Genomic DNA, 27654 nt, shown 5'->3' with positions numbered 1-27654 from the left:
CAAAGGTAATCTCTCCCTCAGGGACGTGGTGGTGCTGTGGGATAAACTGCAGAAGCCTCTGTGCTGCAAGGTCAGAAGACCAGCAGTCATAAGATCGAATCCAAGCGACGGAGTGAGCTCCCGTCGCTTTGTCCCAGCTCCTGCCAACCTAGCAGTTCGAAAGCATGTAAATGTGAGTAGATAAATAGGTACCACCATGGTGGGAAGATAATGGTATTCTGTGTCTAGTTGTGCTGGCCACATGACCATGGAAACTGTCTTCAGACAAACGCTGGCTCTACGGCTTGGAGCGGAGGATGAGCACCGTGCCCTAGAGTCAGGCACGATTGGACTAAACGTCAAGGCCACCTTTACTTTAATCTCTCCCTCACAGTTTACCTTTACCTTAATCTCTCCCTCACAGTTCAACTATGCCTTTCAGAAATTCATCCAGCTCTTTTGTTTTTTTAAGTGGCAAAATAAAACAAGGCCATCCAATTGTTGCAAGTTAGCATTTTCTGAAATATTATCTTTGCAGTATTTTTATCTGGTGGCTGTGTGCTTCCCCATTTCTTTCATGCACATGCACACATCTAATTAGTCTTACTTTTAAAGTGGAGGAACACCAGCCACCCATTCTATGCAGGGGAACATTGTGTTCTTATTGAAAATTATCTCAAAGCATATCATGCAAAGGTTAAAATGCTCTTGGGGGCTTGTTTGGGCTGATTGTGCAGAAAGGAACAATCATTCTGTAACTCGCCACACATCAGCTCTGTGTCAGTACACAGACATTCTTAGAAACTGCCACACGGCAATGCAGCCTTAGGCCAAGGACTGGAGAGAAAGTGGTACAATCTGGAGTGATAGCTGGTTAAAACTGGAAAAACTAAAGTCTCAGTATGAGCCACACTAACAGGGAGCCAGGAGCCAGATGTGAGCTGATGAGACTTCAGCTGGATAGAAGCAGTGATACAACAGGCTAGCCCAGTGGTTCTTAACCTTGGGTTACTCAGGAGTTTTGGACTGCAACTCCCAGAAGCCTTCACCACCAACTGTGCTGGCTGGGGTTTCTGGGAGTTGTAGTTCAAAAACATCCGAGTAACAAAGGTTAAGAACCACTGGGCTAGACAGATGACAACTGGAGTGCAATTTTGGATATGAATTTCCAAAGGACATTGCCCGGTCTTAATGTCAAGAGCCTTACCGAGTACATTTTGGCTTCCAGTGGTGAAAAGATCCACTCAGTGTGGGCTGTTAAGCCTGGACCAATCTCTCCTTTTGGGTTCAGGCACATAAACACTGCATGCTTGTGGTTTTCTTCCTGTACTTTCAACAGAGCATCCACCTGGATTTCGTATACAGCTGTTGTTGCCCCTCCATTATACAGCTCATAAATCTGCAAAAAGAGAGAGATTATGGCTACTCATATGACTGGGTTCACATGGATCAGAAGCATCTCCATTTGGAAGGACTCCTCCTTAGTAGGTAATCTCTCTTAAAAGGCAACCCATTCTTGGCAACTATTTTCTGATGGGTTAATATTTTAAGGTAATCTGAATTTTATTCTCCAGCAAAGATTCCAAAGCTGTCCCTCAACAAAGGTACTTTGAGAGAGCAATTATGATATCAGTTAGTGTCAACTAACCAGCCATTCATTTCCTTTCAGACTATCTGGAACAGTTCAGGAAAATGTTATGCCTGACAAGGATTCCGCTTGACAGACTATTTACATTCCTCACTCTTTGTCTTGTGCAAATGAAACAAACTGTTAGGTCCTGACAAATCAAGCTGTGCATAATGCCACAGTTCCTCAGCACAAACAGTTCAAGGTGGTTGAACCCTACAGGGCACTGATTTAAACCAAACTCCAGTTTCTTCAGGCAACTCCGAAAGAAGGGCTGAAGGAGCATTTCTACAAAAACCACCAGCAAAAAAAGTGGGCTTGTTATTCATTCCTAAACCCACCTGTTCTTTGATGCAAGCATCCCTTCACAGCAGGCATCCCACCACCCCCATCAGATACACCCCATATGCTGGAAAAATGAATGAAAAAATGAATGAAAAACAAGCTTTCCTTGCAAGAGACAACTGATAAACAAGTAATTGCTAAGCAGCCTCTTCTCCTAAGCACCAGAAGGCCCCTGCAACTTCCCTCCTGCCTGCAAATGAGACTGGAAAGCTTGCTTTAGTAGCCTTATCATCTGAACCACCATGTTCTGCCACAGCACGATGCTTCTCCAGTCCCCTGCCATCCCAGTCTCCAGTTCCTTCTTGAAGGAGGCTCCTGCAAATACACACAGGACCCTTCCCCCCCCCCCAGGGATGCCTTCTGTCAACAGCCTTGCTCAAGGGAAGAGCCATGGGCAAAAGACAGACTTTTGGATGCCTCACCTGTTTGGGAGGGTCGTATGTGCCAATTGCAATAGGTGTGAAAACATGTTTGGTTGAGGTGAAGTGGATGTAATGGCGCTCCGGACACAGTGTCACACCGATGAAATTCAGCTGCAAGTAGAGAATAAAATTATAGGAGGGGAAAATGTGTGATCCATATATATATCTGAGTTACCCAAATGGACGAGGCATCTCTTGAACTTCCTTTAGTCAAAGAGATGATGCAAAAAGAGAGAGAAGAACTGTAGAAGCATGAAAGAAAGCACCAGACATTCCTCTTCACGAAAATAGAACAGCTATAAGACCTCCATACAGTATTTCTCAAAGATTTTCCTTGTCAGGCTCCTTCCTTCAGGCACAGCCTCTGGAACACACTGGCCCACTGGCTAGGCAGGATGCCTCCAGCCAGGACACTCGCTTCCCCACAGGGAGGCCATCAAGACTTGTGCCAAACGGGCTGCGCCAAAGGAGCCCATCCAAAAGCTTTGCACAAAGGCACAGTTAAGCCTGTGTTTTCAAAGCCTGCTTAATAGGCTGGATTTTCAGCTTACGATAGTCCCTGAAGGGGAGGAAAATCAAAATAAAAGGCTGATGGGAACAGAGTACTCTCACAGGAAATCTTGGGAGGGTGATGGGCACTTAGTGGAGGCTCAGTGGGGCATGAGAGAGGTGCCCATCAGACCAGAAGGGGAATGTGAATGCAACTGGCAAGTTGGGGGAGTGTGGCAAACCAGGGAGACAAAATAAGCATCAGTACTTGAGGCAGATCCAGGGATGTCAAAAAGGACGAGCCCTAAGATCAAGGAGAACACGGGCAAGGAGTGCTTGGTCCTCCACCCACCTATCCAACATTCCCGCAAATAATTCTACAGTGTTTCCAAGTTGTGCTGCTTGAACAGAAATATAACACCTAGTAGCATAAGAGTCCCTGCTACTCTCAGGTTATTCTAGCACATGTCCACGAAAGGGCTCAAACTACCACTCAGTGGTGTTGCTGCTTTACTGCCAATGTCCTTTCCCTCCAGTGCAGCCCTTCTGTTCCTCCCCAGCAGATTTTTCTTTCTTTTGACAAGAAGATGGAAGAAGCAGTGGGAAAATGTGGGAAGGTTGCAACTGGGAGACCACTGCCTGGACCATCATCTATAAGATGCCATGGTTACAGCAGTATGATTAAACAATAAAGCCTGGAAAAGGAGGAAGATTGTTTACTGAGCCTGCTTCCCTGTACAGTTTTGCTTGCTTTGGTAAGTGCAAACTGCCTGCAGCTTCTTTTGAGTGAAGGTGTGACTACACAGCGAGAGAACTATGAATTCATACACATTCATTTACTGTGAAGTCGCACTGGGGAATTCAGGTCCATTCGCTTTAAGTGGCCACGCAGGGAGACAGGAGAACAGCCCTTTGGGGAGTGGGTGTTTAAAAGGAACCACCTAAACAAGCTGCAGCAGGGCTTTCCATCTGTTGTTTCCTCCTCTTGTTGGGGGAGGGGCTGGTATTTTCGGGGTGGTGTTTAATTTTTGGTATTTGGGTGCTATAGTGCATCAGCGTTGGCACCACCATGTTTTGCAAAGCTGGCAAGACTTCTGCCAGCTTTGCAAGCCATTTCTGAACTGAGAAGATCTTGCTTAGGTTTTGCTTACCCTAGCTGTTAAAAAGAAAAAGGAAAGTGGTTGTTGTGGGTTTTTTGGGCTCTTTGGCCGTGTTCTGAAGGTTGGTCTTCCTAACGTTTCACCAGTCTCTGTGGCTAGTGCTGTCCTCTGAAGATGCTGGCCACAGAGACTGGCAAAACGTTAGGAAGAACAACCTTCAGAACACGGCCAATGGGCTTTGCTCAGAGTTCCTGAGTGTGTGCTGGTGCAGCAGTTTTCTGTGGCTTTTCTGCATCATTTCAAGTGACCACAACATCTGGACTGATGCAAACAGATCCATTGTTAAAAAGAAGAAGCCCCCAGCAGCAAGGAGGAAACCTATGGATTTTGGGCGCTTGGGAGACTCTAGGCTGATTCACATTTCCCTTTGTGTTACGTGATTAACAAAAAAAATAGTGAATCAGCCTGCCCCAAATCCATAGCATTTCCCACATTTTTCCCAGTGTGGTTGCATCATGAAAGAAGACACCTTTGAAGTGTAGTCAGTGTGAATGCAGATAGCCGAGGGTTTAACTCCAAAACTCCTTTAGTACAGTATCCAAGTCAAGCTTGCCTACTGCCAAGGCTGGCCCTTGAGTATAAACACAAGACAACATTTTGTTTGTCTTTTAAAACCATGGTTTCCATTTCTGCTCAGGAGGAAGAAGCAGTTGGGTCATCTGCTCTTAGCTCCATAAGCCATGTCCTAGTATGATTGTAAATGATCAAGAGGACATGTGAACCAAAAGCAAGGCCTCTGCTCAAGTTAGATAGGCTTTAGAAGACTTAAAATGAGAAGACAGTTTTGAAGAGAAAACTCTTCAACTGATAGGGTTATGCTATCCAGTGACCAGAGTCATATGGAATAAAGTACAGTAGTTGGTGAATTAGGAATTATACATTTTGGGTATGCAACAGGCAGCACCCAGATATTAAGTGGCAAACTTGAAGCCTTCCCCCATCCCAGACAAGGCCATTTCAGCAGTATATTACATACAGCCTCCTGTTGTTACACCAGCAAAGGAATTTTAAACTGGCTTTAGGGGAAGCTGATATTCCCTCCTCAGTGGAGACAGTTTTTAAATCTCTCTGCCTGAAAGCATACCAGAATTTCTCGACCATGAGAGACCTTCAGCAGGACTGGGAGCCGGTCGGTGCCAGTGAAATCATGTCTGGCGGGAGAAAGATAAATAATGAGCATCAGAAACACACACAGATGAAACCATTCCAAGCTTTCAGCTGGAGAACCTCATCTCAAACAGCAGATTAGGGACAACTGATTTCCCTGCTAAAGAACAGCACTGTTGCATAAAGAGCTTCCCGAACACAAGCACGGCCATATCTGGCTGGGAAAGAACAGGGCTCTTTAGAAGTGTTTCGATTCATGAGCTCCAGGCTCCCACTTTTAAATGTTCAAAAAACAGGCTCTGGAGAAAGCAGAATTAACATTCTTATTCAGTTTTAAGGAATCTAGAATATGCTTGGGAATGGAGTTCGGGGGAAGTCCTTCTTCAAGTCCTTCTTCTTTCTGAGTTCAGCAACCATGACAGCATCCCAGCAGAATGGATCTAGTACATGCAGCTGGACCACGTACTGGGGAACCACAGTTTGCACAGAAAATGAATCTGTTATTTCGGTTTGGGAATCAGCTTCTGCATGGGAAAAGAAGAAACCACTGTTTGTCATAGATACCTGTGGGATAGGTGTATCATTTGCTCTTGCCCTGGGAGAAGTTTTCCTGCCTTGGGAGAGACAGTAAAAAGATGATTATCCTGGATCCGCATCTGGTGTAACTCGCTGGGGTCAAACTCAGCACTTTCTGCCCAGTATTCCATATCAATCTTCTGGTCAGAAGGAAACAAGAAGGCCCTAGAGAGAGAGAGGTCAATGTGAGACAAAAGAGAGAAACAGAAACAGCTTCCCAATGAAAAGAAAAGCTAACAGAGAGCCCATGCCCAGGAGAACAGCCTAACTTATGGTCAAATTGGAAATACTTCCCTAACCTGAGCAGAGGTTGATGTACTTGGTGCTATAGAAGACATGTCTATAGCCAAGAAAATATGGATTCTGCATCCTATATACATTATATAATTAGACCAAATGAACTTGATTTCTCTTGTGTGTCGTAATTCTGCAATATTTATTACTTTGAACAATTGGTTCTTGTTTTGCTAATCGGAGATAGAGGCAAAGAGTTGCTATTGTTATGTGCCACCAAGTTGCTTCTGACTTATGCTTCCCTGTCAACAACAGCCCTGCTTAGGTCCCGCTAACTTAACTCCATGGGTTCCTTTTATTAAAGTATTCTATGTCACGTTTGGTTTTCCTCTCTTCCCACTGCCATCAACTTTCCCTAGCATCACCGGCTACTAGAGTTATTCACTACATTGGAACCACGAGTGAGGCATACTAACCAGTTTACAGGTATCACCCCATTGTTCTGCAGCATCAGAACAACCACAGAGGGCTCACATCCGACAGGGGCTGCACCAAAGTTAAAATCCAGCATGACAGGAGTGTACACCGGAGGGATCCGCTGAATGCTGCATGTCGAAGAAAAAAGGAGCGCGAGACAAAACACTGGCAAGCTACACAATCTTCAGAGTCCAGTTTCCACACACATACATCTAAGTGTGAAGAAATCTGGAACATTCCTGGGTAAGAAGGGAAAAGACGAAGGGACTACAGGCTCAGGGTCTAGCAGAATAGCCAAGATTCTTACCTGTGGCGGGTAGGCACCCTGAAAGTAAGCTCCTGTGGTGTTGGATCTCGCTCCAGATACTGGTTCAGAGTGTCCAGTGAGAAAAGGCGCCAGAGATGCAGCTTGCTGATACCACAGGCACTGCCGATACCACAGGCATCTGTGATGCAGATGGATGGATAGATGCCTGTTGCTACCACACGGCAAACCGGCTGTTTTTCCCCAAGGGGAGTTGAAGCTTGCAGCAGGAAAAAAACATATAAAACAGTCAGTGCACTGGAAAACCTCAGAGGCAGAAGCACTTGGAATCTCTCCAAACAGTGTGTACAATAAGTGTCTCTCTACCACCACCCTTTTATAGGCCAGACATCTTCCCTCAGCTTGCTACCTCTGCAGCAACATCATTACATTTTTCAAATCTCAGGTAACCATGCACTGTCCTTGGGGAAATGTTTCAGAGGCCAAGTGAGAGAAGTGCTTTCCTCCCTGAAGGAAACCATTACCTTTGCAGCCCCCATGATACAGACCCACTCTTTCTTTCTTTCTTCTTTTCAAGCACACAGACACAACGCGAGTATCCTCCTCTTTGCCCAAGCCATGGCACATAGATAGTTCCCCACCCTACTGCCCAATGGAGGTTGCTGCAAAATTTAATTGTACATATATTTTTAAAATCCACAAATGATATACAAGGCTGAGGGGGGAGCACACTTTGACAGACTACAAGACAACCTCCTTGGGTTCACTAAGACGGCTCTGAAGTCAAGTGCCAGAAATTCTCCGGAGGTGGCTGGAATGAGGGAAAAGAAGAGGGAGCAGCAGCTAAAAAGGGCAAAGTACGTTTCCTCTGCTTTGCAGCTTCCTGACCCCTTGTCCCACCACCCAGTTTCCAAGGCACCTTAGGGAGGTCGTGGAGGTCCAGTACATGGGGAAATAAGAAGAAGCTGTTTTGCCTGATATGGGATCTCCCTCCCCCATCCCTGCCACACACCTCACCTCTGGGGGTGGAAATAGCACAGCTGATGGTCCAGGTGTAGTGCAGCCGCCGCACCGGCCGAAGAGTTGCTCGCAAAAAGATCTTCCCCCGAGCAGCCACTGTTCCTCTGCAGTGGTCAAGTTCAATGGCTGTACAGGAAGACAGGGAGGGGGCAAGAGGCAGCATGAGCATGAATGGGACATTTCGGGTTGCTGCAAAGCCCAGAAGATCTCCGCTTCCCTTAAGTACCTAACAGGTCAGCAGCCACTTCCTCAGGGTCACAAGGTCCAGTGATCATCTGTTCTACACTGAGAACATACAGTAAGGAGCAGGCCCCATTATTAAATAAAGTGACTTCACAAGACTTTGTGCTGCCAACCAAGATGTTGCCAACATCCACTTGTTCCTCTTGCGCCTGCAAGGAAAACACAACAGGGACAGATCAGGTCCACTAACCAACAAAGGAGAAGGACCTACTCAGGCCAGCATTTTCATCCATACTGATATTCAACCCAGCTTAGCAAGTGGAGGTACTACTAATTAGAAGGAATATGTACTGACTACAGCCCATGCCTTCACAGGTGCCAGGATATCACCTAGGCTTTGCTTTAAAGGACAGCTCCATGACAGGGCTTCTACTTTCCTCAAACAGGATGATGTACTCACCTCCTGCCCTGGATGCTGTCACTTACTGTTATAGTGCCAAACGATCCCTCCCCAATAACCCGCAGAACATAGCGGATGCTCTTTGGCGTTGTGTCATCCAGGAGCTCTTGATCCCTCCACACTGTCACTGAACTCCGCAGAAGGTACTTGACCTGCTCTCTAGGACAGAATGTCCATGTTTGAGCCTGAAATCACATGCAAGAAAACAGGGTGAAGGAATGCCAGAATATCAGCCTTTCTGGAGTGCAGAATCTGGGTGAGCAAACTGTCAAGAACCCCCCCCCCCAAAGGACCCACCTTCCGGTACATTATCAGCATCCAAAACCATTCAATTATCTAGCAACACATTTGCAGGTAGAATTGTTAGTGCTGTCCCTACTATTAAGGAGGGTGAAAGAACTACCATAGGGAGCAGATTCTGGGTGTTATGAAAGAGCAGCAAATAAACAGATACAGTAACTGATTTACTAGTATTGGCCAGAATCCTCTTTGTCTAGGTGGAATGCAATGTTACACTTGAGTAAATGTGCTGCGTTTTATGCCTCAACAACAAGGATTGCACAATCTGATTGTGCAATCAATTGTGTGGTTCCTGATACAATCAGTTGCACAGTGCTCTTGCCAATGTGTTTTTTGAATAGCACTTCTGCCTTGGCATAACTGGAGCTACCACAAGTGCAACGTTGAGTTGTGCTCGTGTAGTTACACAACAGGATTTCAATCATTGCTTATTCCAATCTGTAGCCTCTTTGACAAAACAATTTGCCTGGCTTTGAATACTACACATGCTTGAAGAAATGCAGTGTACTACCATTTGCTGTTGTGCCCCAAGCAGAAGCAAATATGTTTCGGTACAACTTTAGGAACTGCAAGTGTTTACTGTTACTTTTAACCCAAGGAGAACTCTGCTATATTTCCCTGTAATTATGCTACTCACCAAAGCTTCATTGGGCAACAGAGTCCCTTCAGTTGGCTGGACAGACAGGAGCTTTTTGTCTGACGGCTGAATTTTCCATCTGAAGCGCACGGATAACCTTGAGCAGTTTTTGATGGTGCAGGTGCGTGAGGAGGTGGTACCCACGCAAGTGGGCTTGAAGTACAGTTTGCCATCACCTTCTAAGAGCAAGATGAGAGGCTCAGCCTGGCTCTGGAGGATGATCTCCTGAGGAAGAAACATCAGCAGGAATCTTCAGCCAAAGTTGACAACCACAGTGTTTTCACAGCAAGGCTGAGCTGGGTTCTAAGCTGGGATAATACAAGGAGGAGGTACAAGGAGAAGGATGCCAAAATAAGTCTTTGATTTGTGAAGTTCTAAAAGTGCCATGAAACTAAAACATCTGTCTTCAACTACATTGCAAATCAAAAAGAGTTCATGGGTTTGGTCTGGAAAATGTTGGAAGGCCTTTCCTTGTAATCCAAATACACAGTGTTTATTCTTTGGAGTACTGCAGACAAGATCTTTCTTTCCCATTGTGCAACCCCTGCGATCACCACACAGAATGTAGAACCACTAGTGTCATGGACACTGATATACGGTGATGGCTATCTACCTGCCTTCTAGTCACAGGCAGCTGATTCTGCCTTGTGAGCCCCGACTTTCTTAAGTCACAACCACAGTTAAGATATACAAGAAGAATTGAACAGTCACACAAATGGTTGTTGTGGGTTTTTCGGGCTCTTTGGCTGTGTTCTGAAGGTTGTTCTTCCTAACGCTTCGCCAGTCTCTGTGGCCAGCATCTTCAGAGGACAGCACTCTGTGCTCTGGTGTAGTTGGCTTGGGAGTGCAGTATTTATGGCTGTGAGATAGGCTTTTGTCTTTTTCTGTAGATGGGTGATTAGTGTGTATTGTTGTGGGTGTATTGTTGTGTTAAGGAGAAGAGATTATCTGTCACTGTGGTTGATGGGTGTCGTTAGCTGGTCTTTTGTGTGTAGTGATCCCCTGTCCTTGTGGCTGGGTAGAGTTCGATGACCTTTTGCACACTGTATTTTTGAGAGCTGGGAGCCAAGTTTTGTTGAGCTTCACACTTTCCTCTTTTTTGTTGAAGTTCTGCTGGTGCTTGTGGATTTCAATGGCTTCCCTGTGCAGTCTGGCGTATCTATTTCAAAATACTGAAATACTGGACAACACCAGCAATCATTACGTCAGACTGCACAGGGAAGCCATCTCGGGACTTATTTCATGATAAATAAGCAAATTAGAAATATGAGAAACATTTAAGAAAGTATGTATTAATCATATTCTAATATTCACATAATACTCCCACATGATTGAGTATCCACATTACACATACCATATGAAAGATAGACAACAGTAGTGTTATTCACCCCTTTTTGAAAGGAGAGTAGTGAGAGCCAATGTGATATGGTGGATAGGAGATTTGGGATTGAATACCCACTTAGCCATGGAAACTCACTGGGGAGTGGCACTGAAAAAAAAAACACTCCTTGAGTATCTCACATACTTTGAAAACCCTACTATGGTTGCTATGTGACTTGACAACACATAACAACAACAGATGTGCTTTACTGCACATCAAAGAACTAAAGAAACAAAAGGGTTTATGACATAGGGTGCCACTGTGAATGGAGCTGGCACTCTAACTGCTGACTACCACCTTTTTTTAATAGAAAAAAGAGATAATTCTTTTCAAAATCTTAAAGCAGACACTTCATGTGCTTATTTCTTTAAAATAGTAACAAGGTATTTTTCTAAAGGTCCTAAAATGGCATAAGCAAAGTGAAGTGACATCAAAATAGGCAAGGAAGTAATACAGAGAACAAATGAAAGTATCTTCATCTCTTTGTTCCTACCTCATTGAATTCAGATGAAAAATTGAGCTGCATGGACAAGATGTGCTGTTGTGGGGATGTGTCCGCTGGGCAGGTGGAGAGGACCAAAATCTGATGGGCTCCTGGTGCAATGTAGCCACAGCTAGGCTTCACCAGGAGAGAGGGGCACTTTTCCCGGCTCATGCGGAAGCTGATCGCTGTGCTGCCCACATTGGAGATCAGCATGCTACGATAGGTGGTCATGCTCTGGCACACTGGGGGGAAGACCTGAGAGACAAGAAGAGCAATAATAGAACATCTGAGGTTGCTTTCTAAGAAGCATCCACAGTGCCTTGAAGATCTGGTTGATGACCATGGTGCTGTTTTATGAAGAAAGCAGTGAAGACTACACAAAGTGCACCTCGCCATGTAAGAACAGTCCCATGAGCTGAATAACCCTACCCCACCTTTCATTCTACTTTTGTGAGAGTGGACTTACAAAATATAAATACTAAGGATGAACTGCTACTCTGATTACAACTCTGAAGTCTTCTGCAGGCTAAATGTACACAGAAATTAATTATGTGGACAGCAAGTGATTCAAGGTTTAACTAAGGCTATACACACATGCATAAAGGAAGATGAATGTACATAGACTACAGTATTTAGAAGTGCAAAAGGCAGCTCAACTCCTTTCCATTCAGTGCTGTGCACATTTGTTTCAGCTTGATATGTAAAAACACGTTCTCCTAAGCTCAAACACAGAAGGAAGGTTGTAACCTGACCAATTGATGCATATCAAAATGCAGCTGATGTATGTCTTTGTATATTCTAATAGAATCAAAATCAGCGCAGTTTTGTTCAAAAACCTAAGCTTGTACAAATATTTGCTAGGGGCATCCCCTGTCTGTGTTAAAGGCAACAATGTTAAAACGAAACAAAACTGGCATGCTATACTCTTAGAACAAGAAAATAGACTACTTAGAGCTTTATGCATCTAGAAATGGGAAATATAACCCATTAGAAATGGGCCTCTGCTGACCTCTGCTGTCACTGAGCCGATTTAGCAATTTCCAGAAAGATGGCCCTGCTAGTATATTTCAGCATGATTAATACACCCTACCACAAGAACAGACACATACCACGTGTGGCATATAGTATGTACCTAAAGAGGTAGATTGTAATCCAGAAAAGCTCACATAAACCCATTCGTTTTAAAAGCACTGCAGTACTTTGGCTTCTACGTCATATATGAACCAATTTAGACACTCTTCAGGAAATGTTAACTCGGAAGCCACGACTAGCAAAGGAAGAAAAGGATTTTCCCTCAGACAGCCAAGGTGAGGGATGATAACAGGAAACACATCCCAATCTCCTCTTCATCTAGAAAGTACATGCTGCAAGTCACCAGAGAGATTTGTGAGTGTGAAGAAGTGGAATGAAAGCCAGCATGGACAGTAAATTAAGGCTTCCTTTCTGTTCAGTACACCCAGGTTCTTGCCATTGGGTAGCCATGGCAAAGCTTGACTTCTCCTGCTCACAACTGGTTCCCATTACGAAAAATGGAAGGAAGAAACAACTCACCTCTTAAGGTTGGAGGCAAACTAAACAAAGACTATGTGGTGCTTTGTGCCGACACGCAAGCGACAATGAGCAGGGATTTCCCCCTGGTGCCTCTATTCCATTTTGCAGCCAGTTGCCTCTGGAGGGCAACTTTCCTCCCTAGAGAACAAAAGCTATCCCTCTCACCTTGTGGCAGTCGATAGTGTACTGTGGAATGAAGTGTTGCCGTCCAGGTTGAAATGTGTGTCCACGCAAGCGAATGGTCAAGCTCCAGGATGGGCACATTGTGATGGACTCCTCAATGTTGTTGTAGTGTCGGAGCACCTGTGAGTGATAAGAAACGGGGTGAGGTAATGCTACAGACAGACTTTATATCTGCAAGAAATAACCTTCAACAGAAATCTTCTGGGTGAGCATTATTTCTATTTTACAATCAGTTCCTTCTTACTATCTTCTCATTTATTTGATTTTTACTCCACTTTTCGCCCAGAATTAGCACCCAAAGCAGCAAACAGACTTAAAACAGATACAGATATAACATTAAGAAGTTATTGTGTGAAATCTCAATTGCGCAAATTAACACTATTGAATTGAAAAGCAGCTTAAATTGCATCAATTTTTTCTCCCCTCAAAGTACAGCACCTATCTTTTTAAATACCTTTCCTTAATAGCTAGACAACTGGATTCATGTTTTGCTAGAGACAACTTTTATTATCAGCTTCCCTGCCAACCCAGGTCAACTAGGCCAAGAGGTAATGAGTGATCATCCACAAGACCGGAGGAAATTATTAGAAACCCAGGATGATCATGGATGCAACATCAATGCTGTATATATAAGTGAGACTGGTTACTCACCTTATAAAAAGCAAAGCCCTCCAGTTCTGCTGCATACAAGGAATTGAGTTGAGGAGGCTGAAAAGTGATGTGGAAAGCCATTGTCTTCAGAGGTGGTATGTCACAACTCTCTGGGATCACTTGGAAAGGGCTATTTGGCTTGTTTGTCCATATCACAGTGATCTTTCCCTTCGTGTGATTGGCCACACACAGAGGAAGTGGGTCTACATCTTGGAGTTTTGCACAACAACCAAAATCAAACTCCTTAATACTGAGGCTGACATGGGGAGGAAACAAGGTGAAATCACTGCTTACGCCATCATGGAAATATTCAACCATGGGCTCAGTAACAGGGTATTCCTCAGGGGGCTTATCCTCCAGAATCTAGAAAGAAAAGGAGATGAGATCTCTCTGGCTAAGCAGAAGACAAATGTCATAATGAATCAATAATGATGAACTAGAGGTGAACCAGCTAAGAACTGTAAGCGTTCTTGTTCTCAGAAGCTCATATCTCACCATCTCCAGAAATGAAGAAAGAATGAGAGAATGACATCAATACCTGCAATGTTGCAGTTTTTCTTTAACATTTTTTATTAATTTTCCAATCTAGCTACATTGTTTGTGCTTATCAGACATCGTGTTACATACTTGCTTATTTTTTTACATCTCAATGTCTTCTCGGTTATCCCCCCCAAATTCCAACCTTCTTTCAAACCATTCATATACAGATTTTAGTATATAGTATAGCTACTATCATAATATTACTCTCATATTATATAAAGTTCTCAAGATCTTCTAATAACATTCTTATTGAAAGTGGTTCCAGATCCATGACCCAGCTTTATATCTAGTTTAGTTTGCCTAAAATAAAAAGTCACCATATTACATCTTTACCCTGATTTGGGCTCCCTTATTTCAATTTAGTTCTCCTTTTAATATATAGAACATACCCTTTTACAGATCCAAATGATAAATATAAACATGTTTCCAATATTAAGGGGCCCTTCCTTGTTTTCCCTTTTTTCATCTTTCTAGGTAATTCCCTCTCTGGTTCCTCTTTTTTCATTCCCTGCTATATCTCTAAACATGCTGTCATCTTTCATGTCCTCTAAAACCATTTTGTAGATCTGATTTATGTCCATTTTTTGTACTTGGTCTATCTTCAATGAGTCTTCCAGGCTTTTTTTGGTTAATTTTGCTGGTTTTTTTCCCTTTGTCTTCCCTTAGTATTCTCCTCTGGTCCAAGACTGTTGTTTCTCTTAGATTAACTTTCTCAAGCTGCTGCTTGGTTTGGCATACATCATCTGTGATACTCCCATTTCCTTCCTTATTGTTTTCAGTTGCTTGTGGACTATAGTCCTTCTGATGTTGATTGGATAATTTTGCTTCTTCATAATGAGATGTCACGATCATTAATATTTGTTGAAGCATAAATTTTACTTCATTCCAAAATTGTCCTTGTTGTGCCATTCTGTTTCTGCTGCCTAGATGCTTATAAACAGATATTCCAAATTTCCAGAGTCATTTCAGGAGTTCCGCTTTGGCTATGTAGAGTTGAACCAAATTCGACCCAAGGAACAGTTTTTGAAAAGTCCACTTTAGGGTTAATTCTGGCCAAATACAAAGAGAAGCTCACGAGGAGATAAACAGTTTTTCAGCCTTAAGCAACAACAGAATGTTCAAGGCCACCTCTTCTGGGAATTATTCCAAACACTTTAGATAGACAAAACAATGTCCACACTTAGTTTGCAGGAAGGTTTCTTAAGCTTATAACGCCAGGTTGTAAATATTCTTAAAGTGTAATTTAAAAAAGTTACTTTCTTCAGCTATCCCTCTCACCAGATTTTCTGCCACTTTAAAAAGTTACTGAGATAAGATAGCAATTCTTTTTTTCCATATATAGGGGTACGTAGGCAATTAGTTGCAAAAGAATTCTCACCCGATGGAAAACCAGCGATGCCAGGTGCTGTTCCTTGCTTCTCTCAGCCGGCTGCCAGCGACTTGGAAGCTCGCCGAAGCTGCTTATTTCTGCCCATTGGCTGATTAGGGAGTTTCCTGGATCGAACCGGGGTGGCCGCCGCCCCCCGTGATCAACAGGCTTTCTCCCCCAGTTCACCACCCCTCCAGGGTGGTTCCGACACCTTGCGGTGTCCCAAAACGGGTCAGAATTCAGCCCAGGGGACAGAGCTCTGTCCTCCTGCTGCTGTCTCGTCACGACGTCAAGCCAGAAGTCCCAATGTTGCAGTTCTAAATATCTTTTTGATTTCAGAATGATGTAGCCCCAAAAGGGAGGCATGAAAGCAAACAGCCCCTGGTTCTTACCAGAGAATGGAAATGTTCCTTTAAAAAAAAAAAGTATGGAATACAGAATGAAAATATTACTTATTGGATGGCTCACAGAATCTGACAGAAGATTCTAGGAATGGCAGTCACAACGAGTAACCTTTCCATGTTCTGGACTGAATACCAATATCCTAGAGATTATGATTACAAGTAACCATTAAGTGGATGCAAAACAGAATGTGCACAAGACACACTACCCTATTCAAGGCAGCAGGACTGGGTAAACTTGGCTCTTGTAGCAAGCATGCTTTTACCTCTGGGGGGAGTGTAAGAGCTCCATTTTCATCCATCAACAGCTTGCCTTCTTTCAGCATGGTGCCTAGGATATCGGGTGGGAAAAAGGTCAGTCCTCTGGCCATGTGAGTCCTGTAGCGGGTAAGGTGCTTCAGTGTCAGAATGACTGGGCTTGTTGTTTCTGTGTGACAGGTCCCAACCAAATCGAGGAACAGTGGGTCCTGAGAGGCACGAGAAATAAAAGGAAAGAATCACCATCTTGACCAGCATTCTTTTCCAGCTCTCATAAATTCCCCCTCATGAATACATTGCACTGTAAACACAACTCTACCTTTTAAGAGTCCTAAGCTTCTTACCTGATGGTGAACAAGACAAGCCACCCGCCGGTGGCAAATTATTGGGTGGCTGGGTTGGAAAGTCACCTTCAGTGTTACACTAGACCTGCCATCCAAAATCCCATAGGGGCAGTCAATGGAGAAGACACTCTGTTCGCAGTCAATGTCAAATTGATAGAAGGCTGGTACATCAGAGGTATTGATGATCTCTAAGGGCTGCACTAAGTATTCTCCAAGGTTAATGCAGCTGAAATAGACAAAGGGGTGCTGGAAAGAAACCTCAGGACCTGGAATGACAAGTAAGGCCACGTTTCACACTAGAGTTGACATTGACAAAGGGAGTTCCAATAATTCTTTCTCTCTTCTCCCTCTGAGAGCTGGCTGTTATATTTATTTCTTGGTCAAAAGTCCCTGGTCCCAGTCCCCTGGGTATCTCTCAATGTACCAACTCATACAAATCTCCATCCAGGGAGTTCTACCAGACAAACCCACTCCTACAGACTCCTAAATGTGGGCTCACCTGGAGAAAGAAAGGCCTAGCTGTTTAAAAAGGAAGCTGCCCCAGTGCTTGTTAAGAGCTTATATGTACACCACTGGTTCTTAACCTTGGGTTACTCAGGAGTTTTGGACTGCAACTCCCAGAAGCCTTCACCACCAACTGTGCTGGCTGGGGTTTCTGGGAGTTGCAGTTCAAAAGCATCTGAGTAACAAAGGTTAAGAACCACGGATGTACACCACTCAAATAGTGCTCTGTAATAATGGGGTGATGATGATAGATAGATAGATAGATAGATAGATAGATAGATAGATAGACAGACAGACAGACAGACAGACAGACAGACAGACAGACAGACAGACAGACAGACAGACAGACAGACAGACAGACAGACAGATAGATAGATAGATAGATAGATAGATAGATAGATAGATAGATAGATAGATAGATAGATAGATAGATAGATAGATAGATAGATAGATAACCAGGATTTTTTAAAAAATAGGAAGTTAGATTATGAAGACTTGCAGCTAGGCCTTTTCCAGGTGAGCCCCATTTAAGTGTGAGGCTGAACTCCCAGAATGGAGAATCCTAGAGTTGAAGTTTAAAAATTCCAAATGGCACATCCCTAAAGCATTTACTTCCATCTTTGTGTTCTTTCATTGATTTTTGAAAGAGTCTCTCAAACACTATTAATTTTTGTAAATGAAAGGTGCACAAAAATGGTGTTTTTTTCTGCTTCCCTCTTTCATTTAAATTCTCTTTGCCTGTTATATGTAAAAACTCCTTAATTTTTTTATCAGATAGCATTGTGAGTCTTGTGTTGAGGATACTAGCTGCAATCTGGAATTTGCATGAGAATCTGGAATCTCTAAAAGGGTGTGGGAATTAATGAGGACTGCTTTTTTTAAACTTTAGCTGTTCCTTGTGAGCCTGCTGAGCTCCTGCTGGTGCCCTACGTCTTGGATTGCTCTAAGCCTGCTCTGCCTCCATCTTGGATCCTTTCCATTTTTTGTTCTTTTATTAATGGGGGAGGGGATTTTCACTCTCTTTCTTTATTTTTGCTGTTGCCTCCCTCTGCCTGGTGGCCTGCCTACTGAAGTTATTAAATGGCAGGGGAAGAGAAATCATCCCATATTTTAGGCATTGGGGGGTATTTTTGCTGTTTTCTCTTTTCTGAGTTCTGGGTGCTTTACTGCTTTTTAAATTAGATAATTAGTGACCAAGCATGTTTTTTCCCCTTTGCACATAAGACTGTTGCTGGTTACGGTGGAGTATCTTGGCTAAAGCAGCATCTTTGTGGTGGTGATGTGTACTGGCAGGTGGGCACTTCCAGAGACTTTCTATATAAACTAGTACCTAAATAGTTCTGGTAATAATTTTTCTTTCACATGTACTATTAACAGTGTTAGGAGAAGATTGATTATCTGTTGCCTTGCCTCCGCCTTTTTTGAGCCATTTTGAGTGCGGGGGGGGGGGAAGAATGGGTGGATATGAAACAAAAGAACCAAAAATAGTTGGTGTCTTTCATTTTAACGAAAAGGCCAGTGCTTGAATGGAAAAGGAAGAAAGGGACACCACCCTAAAAGAACCTGAAACAAAACAAAAATGAAAGTTTTCACTGTGCACATTCCTAGACCAGAAAGTAGCATAAGCCCAATTTCCCACCATGGTTTGTAACCTAGGTCTGCTGCAATCCAGAGTGAATTACCAACACATATGCTTCAGCATAGCATGGGGAAGCAAATGGATTCTCTTTGCCTTGTACCTTTGCATGATCCTGTCACCTTCAGCACAGAATGTCCACTTTTCCCAGGTGGCACAACAGAGAAATAGTCCACACTCTTCATACCCACAGTGTGTGGACTGAACTTGAAGGGGATAACTAATGATCCACGAGCTAGAATGGAGGCTTGGATAACATCACAAGAGAAGACAGGATCACTCTCACGTTGTGTCATATCCTTTACTCTTTCTATCTTGAATGGTGCATTTACCTGGTCAAAAAGCAAGGTTAAATCCTTCTCACCAACGGATCCCTCTCATCAGCATCTTCCACCCCTCCCCATAGCTTAGTCTGGTGCTCTTGTACAGGTAAGAACTTGCACACAAATTGCACAATCCATGTAATACTTGAGTGAAGCTGTAAAAGTCATATGGTTGATTCACCATGTGGCATATTTAGAAACTTCAGATTTTGGACAAGATCCTACTTTTCTGTGACCCACCTGCTGCAAACTTTTGTAAAATATGGGCTTGCCTTATGCAGAGACAAAGCAGAACTTGGCTACGCATTCTTGAGAATGTAAGCATACATTTAATTTGTGAGAATACTGTATCTCCATCAAACTGAAGGATTAGCTTTCATACCACAGAAACATTGTGGATCTCCACGTATTTTTCAGAAATGCTGTCAACAGCAACAGAGCCAAAGCAAAGCACATCGTGGAAAACTGGAAGCTCGGCATTTTCACATGAGGCTTCTGGCACATTCACCAGCAGATGGGGATGTTTAGCTGTGGAAAAAGAAAGGCTAAATAGTTGTATTCGCCTTCGCGAATACAAAGACTAAATAAATTTAGGAAAGAATAAGAACTTTTTACTCTAAAATAATTGTGGATTGGGATTTGCACAGAAGTCCCAAACATCGTCCTGTTTCGGGCTAAATCAGATTATAGGGAAAGCATTCTGGGACTAGTAATCTACCTTCTGAAAAGCTTTCAATCCATAAATTTTGCAATGAAGAAAAAGAGCTCTTCCAATTATATATAATTAAGGATAACATACATGAAAATCTGAACCATCTAACTCCCCATAATAATGAAACGGAGCAATATTTATGTAGAAAGTGGCCAGCATTGCAAAAAGTGGAGATTGTGCCTAAAAGAATTGGGAAATGGAATGCTGGTTCCATTTTGGAGTTGAGAGTACCCATACTGTATTCCATAATCAAGGATGTTCAGAAAAAAAGAGCAGGTTCCCTAACATTCGTGAATTTTATTCTAAAGACGATATCTAACTGTTCAATAGGCACTACAGTTCACAAGTCACTAGGCATAATTTAATGAAGATACATAAAGACTATGACTGTAGTGCTACTGGCATTTACAAAATGTTTACATTGGTGCATCTTGCTTGTGGCATGCGACCATTAAGACAATTAAGAACACCATGAACTATAACCTTCTAAAGAACAGAGGGTAGGGACATAAGTCACATGCCTTCTTTAGTACACATGGTTTCAGTGTTGCAGGAAACAAGAAAATCATAAAACTTATGGGGGAACATTTATATTTCATGCTGTGTGCCCTTGCTTCTAGACTCTAATGATTCTTACCAACAGCTTTCAGCCTGATGGCCTTCTCCTGAGTATCTCCAAAACTGCACATTGCCACTACATCATGCACTAGAGCCATCTCAGGCTGAAAGATCACCTTCACTGTACACTTTTCTCCAGGGTCCAAAATGCCACGTGTAGGCAGAAGGCAGAAAGACTTTGGTGCCTTCCAGCTAAAACATGTCAGCAGATCCCTATAAGAAATGTACAATGTAAATCAAAGCCCTCCCATTATACTGTAGAGGATTTCTCAAAGTATCCAAAAAATATGTGAAAAACTGGTGCACCTTGTCAAAATAAGAATGCAAGCAATGGTGCACACTCTGCCACCCTGTTTCCCGTGGAAGGTGTAATGAAAAAAATGCACAAGGAGATCTTCCATGCCCATAAGTTTATGGCTTGAAGCAGGAAGCTGAAATCTGAAGTCCAACAAAATCTGAAGGGCCATAAGCTGCCAGGCCATCGCTTACAGGATCCCCATCAGAGACCCTTTAGAGCAGCCATTCTCAGTGGGGGCCATAAAGCCTCCTGGGGAATTCTGGAACATTTGAAGGAGGTCACAGACTGGAAACAATTCTTCACACAACACCTTATAAGGTTAGTTATTCAATTTATGCAATCCTGATTTGGTTTATATTTCTTTCATAGTGTTATAGCCATGGCGAAATAAAGCGGTGGGGGGGAGGGTTTGAGAATGGCTGCTTTAGAGAAACTAGCTACACTTTTGGATCACAGAGGTTGTGGGAGATTTTGATGATGCAGCAGAAATGTTTAAGCATAAGTGAAATGGTTCAGCTATAAGTCATTTGTATTTTACTTTTCAGCCAGAAAGACTTTCAGAGCAGATCATAAATCAGTAAAAATAATACAGTCTCTGCCCTCTGGCTTACTATAAAAAAAATACAACACAACACAAAAGGAAAAAGCAATGTGGAGGAAAAAGAAAAACAAGAATTATCAGATAACAACTGTGCAGATTTCATGCAGGTATAATGCAACTACAGATTGTAATTATCATAATCGGTTGGGGGGAAATGCATGCAACCCCAAATTCAGTAAGCAATGTACCGTCAAGCACACTCACCCATCATTGTACATGGTAAAAGAGGCCTCTGTGGTGTCATGAACAGCACATAAGGGAAGCTGGATGCTTTCTGGGAAAAGCAAATCAAGATGTGGTAGCCTGGCATGCAGCACGACAGAGAATTCTCCTTCCGGCTTTTCAAAGGTGATGCTATCTTCGTATTCTTTCTACGTAAGAAGTGAGAAGAGGGCAATCGGGCTGAACACCTCTTCTGCACCAAACACAAAGATGAGACAGGCCCCTTTACAGATGTCTACCAGGAGCTGCCCATCACACATCCTAAGAGGTAGTAAGTACAGAGCACTGTGCATGAGCAGTGCTGCTAGCAATTAAGTCAATTTATTTCTTTAAGTTGTGTCGGCCATTTTCAAATATATTTTCCAAAGTGGCTTACATAAAAGTAATTCAAGACAACATAAAACGTCACAGAAAAACTACAAACATATGGTAGCAATTAAAAAAATCACTATCAAGTCCCACAAAAAATTAGACGAATTAAAACAACAGAAAAAATAAAAACAGCACACTAAGTTATAAAATTAATCTTCAGATATTATCTGAGAAAAGGAAGAGAAGAAGCTTGTTGAACTTCCTGGAAAAAGAATTCCACAACTGTGATACCATCATCAAGAAGGTCCCTGCTCCTGTTACCCTCAAATCAGATCTTAATTAATGGATAAAAGACCAGTACTTTAAGAAACAATCTTTAGATTCAGGCATGTTCATACAGGTGAAGACTCTCAAGATGGCTCTGTGGTCCTAGTCATTAAGGGCTCCAAATGTTATTGTGCACATTACATGTGATCAAGTCAGATCTCATTTATAGGGTTTTCAAGGTGAGATATTTAAGCAATAGTAGTTTACCAGTGCCACCCAACCCTCATGAGTTTCCATCGCCAAGCAAAACTGTGAACCCAGTCTCTTGAGTCCTGCCCATCACCACACCACACTTGGTTACTACCAACACTTTACATTGACAACAGGAACAAATGTTGCTTTCAGTTCATGAACTGCTACATTTTGTAATTTTGTTAGATAATTGTATTTAAAACAATGGCTCTATGGCTTGGAAACAAGAGATGAGCACTGCCCCCTAGAGTCGGACACGACCAGACAAATTGTTAAGGGGAAACCTGTATTACATTGAGATAAATCTAATTTTAGTCTCTAGTTTGTGGGCAGATCCATTAAAATAGCTGGAACTTACACCAATGTCAGCTAACAACTCCCATTCATTTTAATGAGTCTTCTCTATGTGAATTTTAAACCAGACTTAACCCATCATGTTTTATAGAGAGAATTGTGCAGATGGACTGTAACCTTACCAGAGTTGTAAATATTAAGGATATTTATTTATTGCATTTATACTCCAGCTTTCTCCAAAAGGATCAAGATAGCTAAATGGCACTGCACTATTACTGATGGACCAGTATTCTGCCCATAAGAGGTTCTCTCTTAATTTTCCAAGATTCAGATTCCCCCCCCCTCCCCAGAGATGAAGAAACTTAAGCCTTAACAGGGATTTGTATACAGTATTTGTGAAAGGAAACTGAGAATAAATTTTGGGAGAAGTAGAACTCACAAGTCTTGGAGGGGACATCACATCATTTCAACCATCCCACAGGCTAGTCAGTTCAATACCATTCTGCTTTCTCCTTGCCCCACCAAGTCAGAGGAGGATCAAACAGAATGCTGCTGTAATACACCTTTTAGTTGATGACTTTATATAAGAAGTAAATACATCCCTAGTTTACCTTTTCCAAAGGGCGGAAGATAATGGGCAGAGTTATAGACATCCCAGGACTCAAAATAATGGGCTGTGGGAAAATGGTGATGAAGAAACGTGTAGTAGGAGGTCTGGAACAAAACAAAACAGAGAAATTAGAAATAAGGTGATGCTAAGACTCTTTGTAAAACAGAACAAAAATTATACCTATAAAGTGTGTGATCTCATATATGAAATTAACAAATAAGATTATGAAAGCCCAATATTTTCCACTGTCAAACTAAAACACAAAATCTATTAGAAAAAATGCTAAGACAATTTTTAAAAGATGTCCAGTTTATGACTAAAACCAGTATGGTTGTACAGGAAAAATGTATTCACAATACAGTAGGATACTAAAAAAACTAATAATTGTTTTCAGCTTTAAATATTGTCTTTCAATGATGTAAGCCACCATGGGTCCTTTTTAAGGAGAAAGGCAGGTAAAAATATTTTAAATAAATTAATAATAAACAACCAGAACGTAAATAAGTGTGTGTGTTTGCGTGTGTGTGCGCGTGCGTGCACATATGCATACATGTAATCAAAACATATGCTTTCTCGAAAGCAAGTCTTGTGGAGTTCCCTGGGAACTACTTTTACGGGAATTACTTTTATGGGAATTACTGGAGCATGCTGCCTAATGGTTAGACAATAGGGTTTGCACCAAGCAGACTGCATAATATATTTATAAATGTATGTATTCAAAATAGCTGAATATTTTCCTATGAAATATGTTTTGCATCCACAGTGTTTTGTTCAACACAGTTGGATAGCAAGATGAGAGTTGCCGTACATGCACATCATTATTAACTACTGTAATAATAGGTGCAGAGCAGAGATGTAACAGAGCTTCCTGCCTTTTATATTGTATACACACCTGAATCTTAGCTTCTGGGTTTTCAGACACACATTTCTCAAAATTAGGTGCTTGGTGAATTCTTTTCCCAAACACCATCCTTGCCAGATGAGCACCTCAGCTACTTCAATACCCCAGAAAATATTCTTCTTACTTTTCTTCACAGCAGTATCTAAAGACCGCCGCACAGACACCATCAGGTTCTGAAGAAATAAGGAAAAGAACGTTGTAATTCCATTCATTTCTTATTCAGGAGGGCAAGTTATTCAAGCTTATCCAAAGAATGAGCAGGACAAACTACATCCATATTAGTGTTTGCCATCTGGAATAGCTGAAATAATGTCAGTGAAAATTAAATCATTACGGATTTTAAATTTGAGCTCTCTTAACATTTGAGCAATAAAGTTTATTTACCTGCTTGGTACTACCATGACAGAGTCTCTGAAGTGGGTCTGAGTTTGCTGAGTATCTCTCTATGTGGGTGAGCATCTCTGCATTTGGGAGAACCAAAGAACACGTTAGTTGTCCAGAAAGTTGTCCAAAGACCTTTGGTCTAGATCGGCGGGGTAGAAGTCAAATAAATAAATAAAGTTGCAGCACATTAGAGCTGATGTAGCAGGAGAAGGTTGTACTCTAAGACATACCAATGGAATTGTGGAGCGTATTACAAAGGTTGAAAAGAATTCAAGGTATAACAAGATGGGGAGTCATCCCATTGTTTGGTCTGCACTGGGGAAGAGCTGATTCACTTCTTTTGTTGGTGACCATATGACAGAAATGTAAGGAAAAAAAGCCTATTCCCCAGAGCATTCCTAATAGCCTTTTTAACTCCCTGTAAGGGGCTACTCTTTTTTAGGTTCAGGTAGGATCATTCTGTTTTGGTTCAGTTCTAGCACATGAAATCTCTGGGATCACATCAAAACAGATGGGTTGCTATTTTCTATTCCCCAATATTGTTAAATAGCTTAGCAGACAGCTTAGCCCATTAATGATATAAGGAAATTAAAAACGTCCTCTGCTCCTCCATAAAAGGGGAGAGGGAGGCAACAGAAAGGTTTTCTTTTTAAGCCTATTAGGGCAACACTGATGTGCTGTGCTTTTCAGGGAGAGATTTAAAGCTTCCTCTCAGAAGGAGGAAGAGACAGCAGGGCACAAGGAAAGGGATTTTAATTCTTTCCCCTTTAAAGGGTGGAAAGCTAAATAGGGTTACTTGAGCTGCATATGCCATGTGGATGCAGGATCACACCAAATGACATAACATACCTCTAAGTGATCTTAAATGACCCTATTTTCCCAAGCCCTCACTCAAAGGAAACAATCTTTGTTTTTCTTATATTTATTAAGGCTATGACTACACTAGCCCTTTTTGAATGGGCTGGTGTGGTCTAAATAGGGTCACCTGAAGTTGAAGGGGAGGAGTGAAATGCCATTTGGTGCCATCCTCACATCCAAATGCCATACCAATCTCAAGCAACACTATTTAGTCCAGCTCCCTCCATTGTCAATTTCCATTATCGTGAAGCGGCTTAATAAGCAAGCCACTTCAACATATTGGCAGATTGAATACTTCCTCTACTCCTCTGTAGAGGGGCAAGGAAAGTCAAATTATTGAATGTTTGCCTCTGCTAGACTATCACTGATGCACTTAATTACTTAGATTAAATTTTAAAAAATATTTTCTTTGCCTTGTATGTTGTGCCGATGGAGAAACTTCCTGTAGCCACTGTTTCAATTGGCACTTCAAATAGAGTACTCTGGGAACAAATTAATTCACTCTAGCTATCAGATTGCCTGATCACAAACAACAACAACAACAACAACAACCCACCCATGCAGTGCACCAAACAGCAGGACAAATGTTATCTGAAGTGCTAAAGACTGCAACCATTGTTGTTTCTGAAATGTGACCTTTTTATTCATGAAGGGCAACAAAATTCAGTCCCAAAGGAATAAGCAATAGTTGGTTGTTGTAGGTTTTTCAGGCTGTTTGGCCCCGTTCTGGAGGTTTTTGTGAAAAGGACAAAACACTGATCACACAGCTATAAATACTCAACTATCCCACACACTACAACACAGGCAGAGTTCTAACTCCTGTCCTCTGAAGATGCTGGCCACAGAGACTGGCAAAACGTTAGGAAGAAAAACCTTCGGACACAGCTAAACAGTCCGAAAAACCTACAACAACCCTCGGATCCCGGCCGTGAAAGCCTTTGAGAATACATTGAATAAGCAATAGTTTGCAAAGTCAGCCCTCCTCTTGCAATATCATGTTCCTGTTTCCTAACTCAAGGGTAAACCGTACTGCCACTCAGTGGGAGCTATCTTTTGAGTGAACACAACACACAAGCTGTATGAAGCCACCTGAAAGTGCTACCTATCTCCTAATAGTCTCATTTCTGTCCTCCCCGTCCAAACTGTAGAAGGAACAGGAAGGTGAACACATGGGTGGATGCTTGCTGGTCTCTTCTGAACTCCCCTCCTGCTCACTTCGTAGGAAGGAATGCTCTTATAACACAACCAACGGTAGTAGCTACAGCATAAGGTGTAAGGGGTGGATGATGGGTGGGATGCACATCCTGCTGGCCGCTTTAGGCGCCTCCTAATAAGCCACGAGAGCGTGAATCATACAACAGTGCAGCTGGAAGGGGCCGATAAGGCCATCAAGTCCAACCCCCTCTGCTCAGAGCAGGAATACAAATCGAAGGGCATCTTTGTAATATGGCGTTCTGGAGGAGAGGCAGCATCATGGGGTCGTTGGGACAGGGCGGCTGGGGTAAAAGGCTCCATGCCTCGGCAAAGCAAGCCTCACGCTGCCCTAGTTCCTCTGCCTACCGTTGGGCTCCTGCCCTGGTCCCGGCACATTGCCCACGGGAGCCCCCCACACCAACGGGGGAGTCCTGGCAGGGAGCAGCAGCGGGAGAGGCCCCAGCATCCCATCCGCCCGAGGCCCCATGAACCTTCTCGGCAGTGCCCGCCGTGGGCTCTGGGGAGCCCTACCTAAATGTCCCCCTCCCGCGGCTCCAAGAAGCGAGGCTCTCCTGGAACAGAAGAGAACATCAAAGCAAGCGAGGAACGTGAAACGCTCGGAGTCGCTATGGAAACCAAGACTCGCAAGCCGCGTCGTCGTCTCCCGTAGCAACCAACTACGGCAGTCGACGAGGAACAGTTCTTCTACGGTCGCAACTCTGATAAGGAAAGCTCAGGTACTGTATAGGGAGAGATGGATACTGAGGAGTAGGGCCTGGTGGAGAACCACTAGAGACAGAGTGGCTCTGGAACAACAGGAACAATGTGCATAATATATGTCCTGCTGGCTAAGTAACTCGGTGAATTAAGTATCGATTGGAAGGTTGTTTCCCCCATTGGGCCTCCCAAGAAAACAGCCAACCTGGAAAGGCTTGGGCAAAATGCAAACTGCACAGACCCGACCCATAATTATTCCATTATGCGATGGAATAAATAAATAAATCCTGCCTCTCTTCTTTTCTTTTCTTTTTTTCCCCTCTCGCTGCCATGGAGCACCTGGGACTGGCGTCCCTTTATATATATTTGTTACTGAGACTGGCTACAATCCTTAGGTAAAGGTAAAGGTTCCCCTTGACAATTTTTGTCCAGTCGTGTCCGACTCTAGGGGGCGGCGCTCATCCCGCTCTTCAAGCCATAGAGCCAGCGTTTGTCCGAAGACAATCTT

At 42.9% G+C, this 27654-nt stretch overlaps 1 protein-coding gene across 2 annotated transcripts in view; it reads right to left on the bottom strand.

Annotated features, from left to right (window-relative positions):
• CFAP65 (cilia and flagella associated protein 65) overlaps positions 1-27089 on the bottom strand; it is a 43336-nt gene extending 16247 nt beyond the window's left edge. The window contains exons 1-23 of one of the 2 annotated variants that reach the window (XM_020792174.3): positions 26961-27089; positions 24378-24454; positions 23985-24166; positions 23094-23196; positions 21340-21506; positions 20256-20449; positions 19289-19434; positions 18687-18915; positions 16444-16709; positions 16108-16308; positions 13532-13894; positions 12863-13000; positions 11156-11401; positions 9282-9506; positions 8371-8529; positions 7928-8093; positions 7699-7827; positions 6724-6940; positions 6416-6544; positions 5694-5870; positions 5107-5173; positions 2374-2484; positions 1187-1378 (exon numbers count right to left, since the gene is read on the bottom strand). In XM_020792174.3, coding sequence (XP_020647833.3) covers positions 1187-1378; positions 2374-2484; positions 5107-5173; positions 5694-5870; positions 6416-6544; positions 6724-6940; positions 7699-7827; positions 7928-8093; positions 8371-8529; positions 9282-9506; positions 11156-11401; positions 12863-13000; positions 13532-13894; positions 16108-16308; positions 16444-16709; positions 18687-18915; positions 19289-19434; positions 20256-20449; positions 21340-21506; positions 23094-23196; positions 23985-24166; positions 24378-24452 — 3882 coding nt within the window. In that variant the 5' untranslated portion in view covers positions 24453-24454; positions 26961-27089. Of the gene's footprint in view, positions 1-1186; positions 1379-2373; positions 2485-5106; positions 5174-5693; positions 5871-6415; positions 6545-6723; positions 6941-7698; positions 7828-7927; positions 8094-8370; positions 8530-9281; positions 9507-11155; positions 11402-12862; positions 13001-13531; positions 13895-16107; positions 16309-16443; positions 16710-18686; positions 18916-19288; positions 19435-20255; positions 20450-21339; positions 21507-23093; positions 23197-23984; positions 24167-24377; positions 24455-26795 lie in introns of both variants that reach the window. The other variant, XM_020792173.3, reaches the window with a different exon arrangement.
• Positions 27090-27654: the final 565 nt, after the last annotated feature.

This window comes from Pogona vitticeps, chromosome 1, assembly GCF_051106095.1.
Source record: "Pogona vitticeps strain Pit_001003342236 chromosome 1, PviZW2.1, whole genome shotgun sequence".
Lineage (NCBI taxonomy): Eukaryota > Metazoa > Chordata > Lepidosauria > Squamata > Agamidae > Pogona > Pogona vitticeps.
Note: the sequence above shows the minus strand (reverse complement) of the source record. Positions and strands in the feature narration are given on the sequence as shown.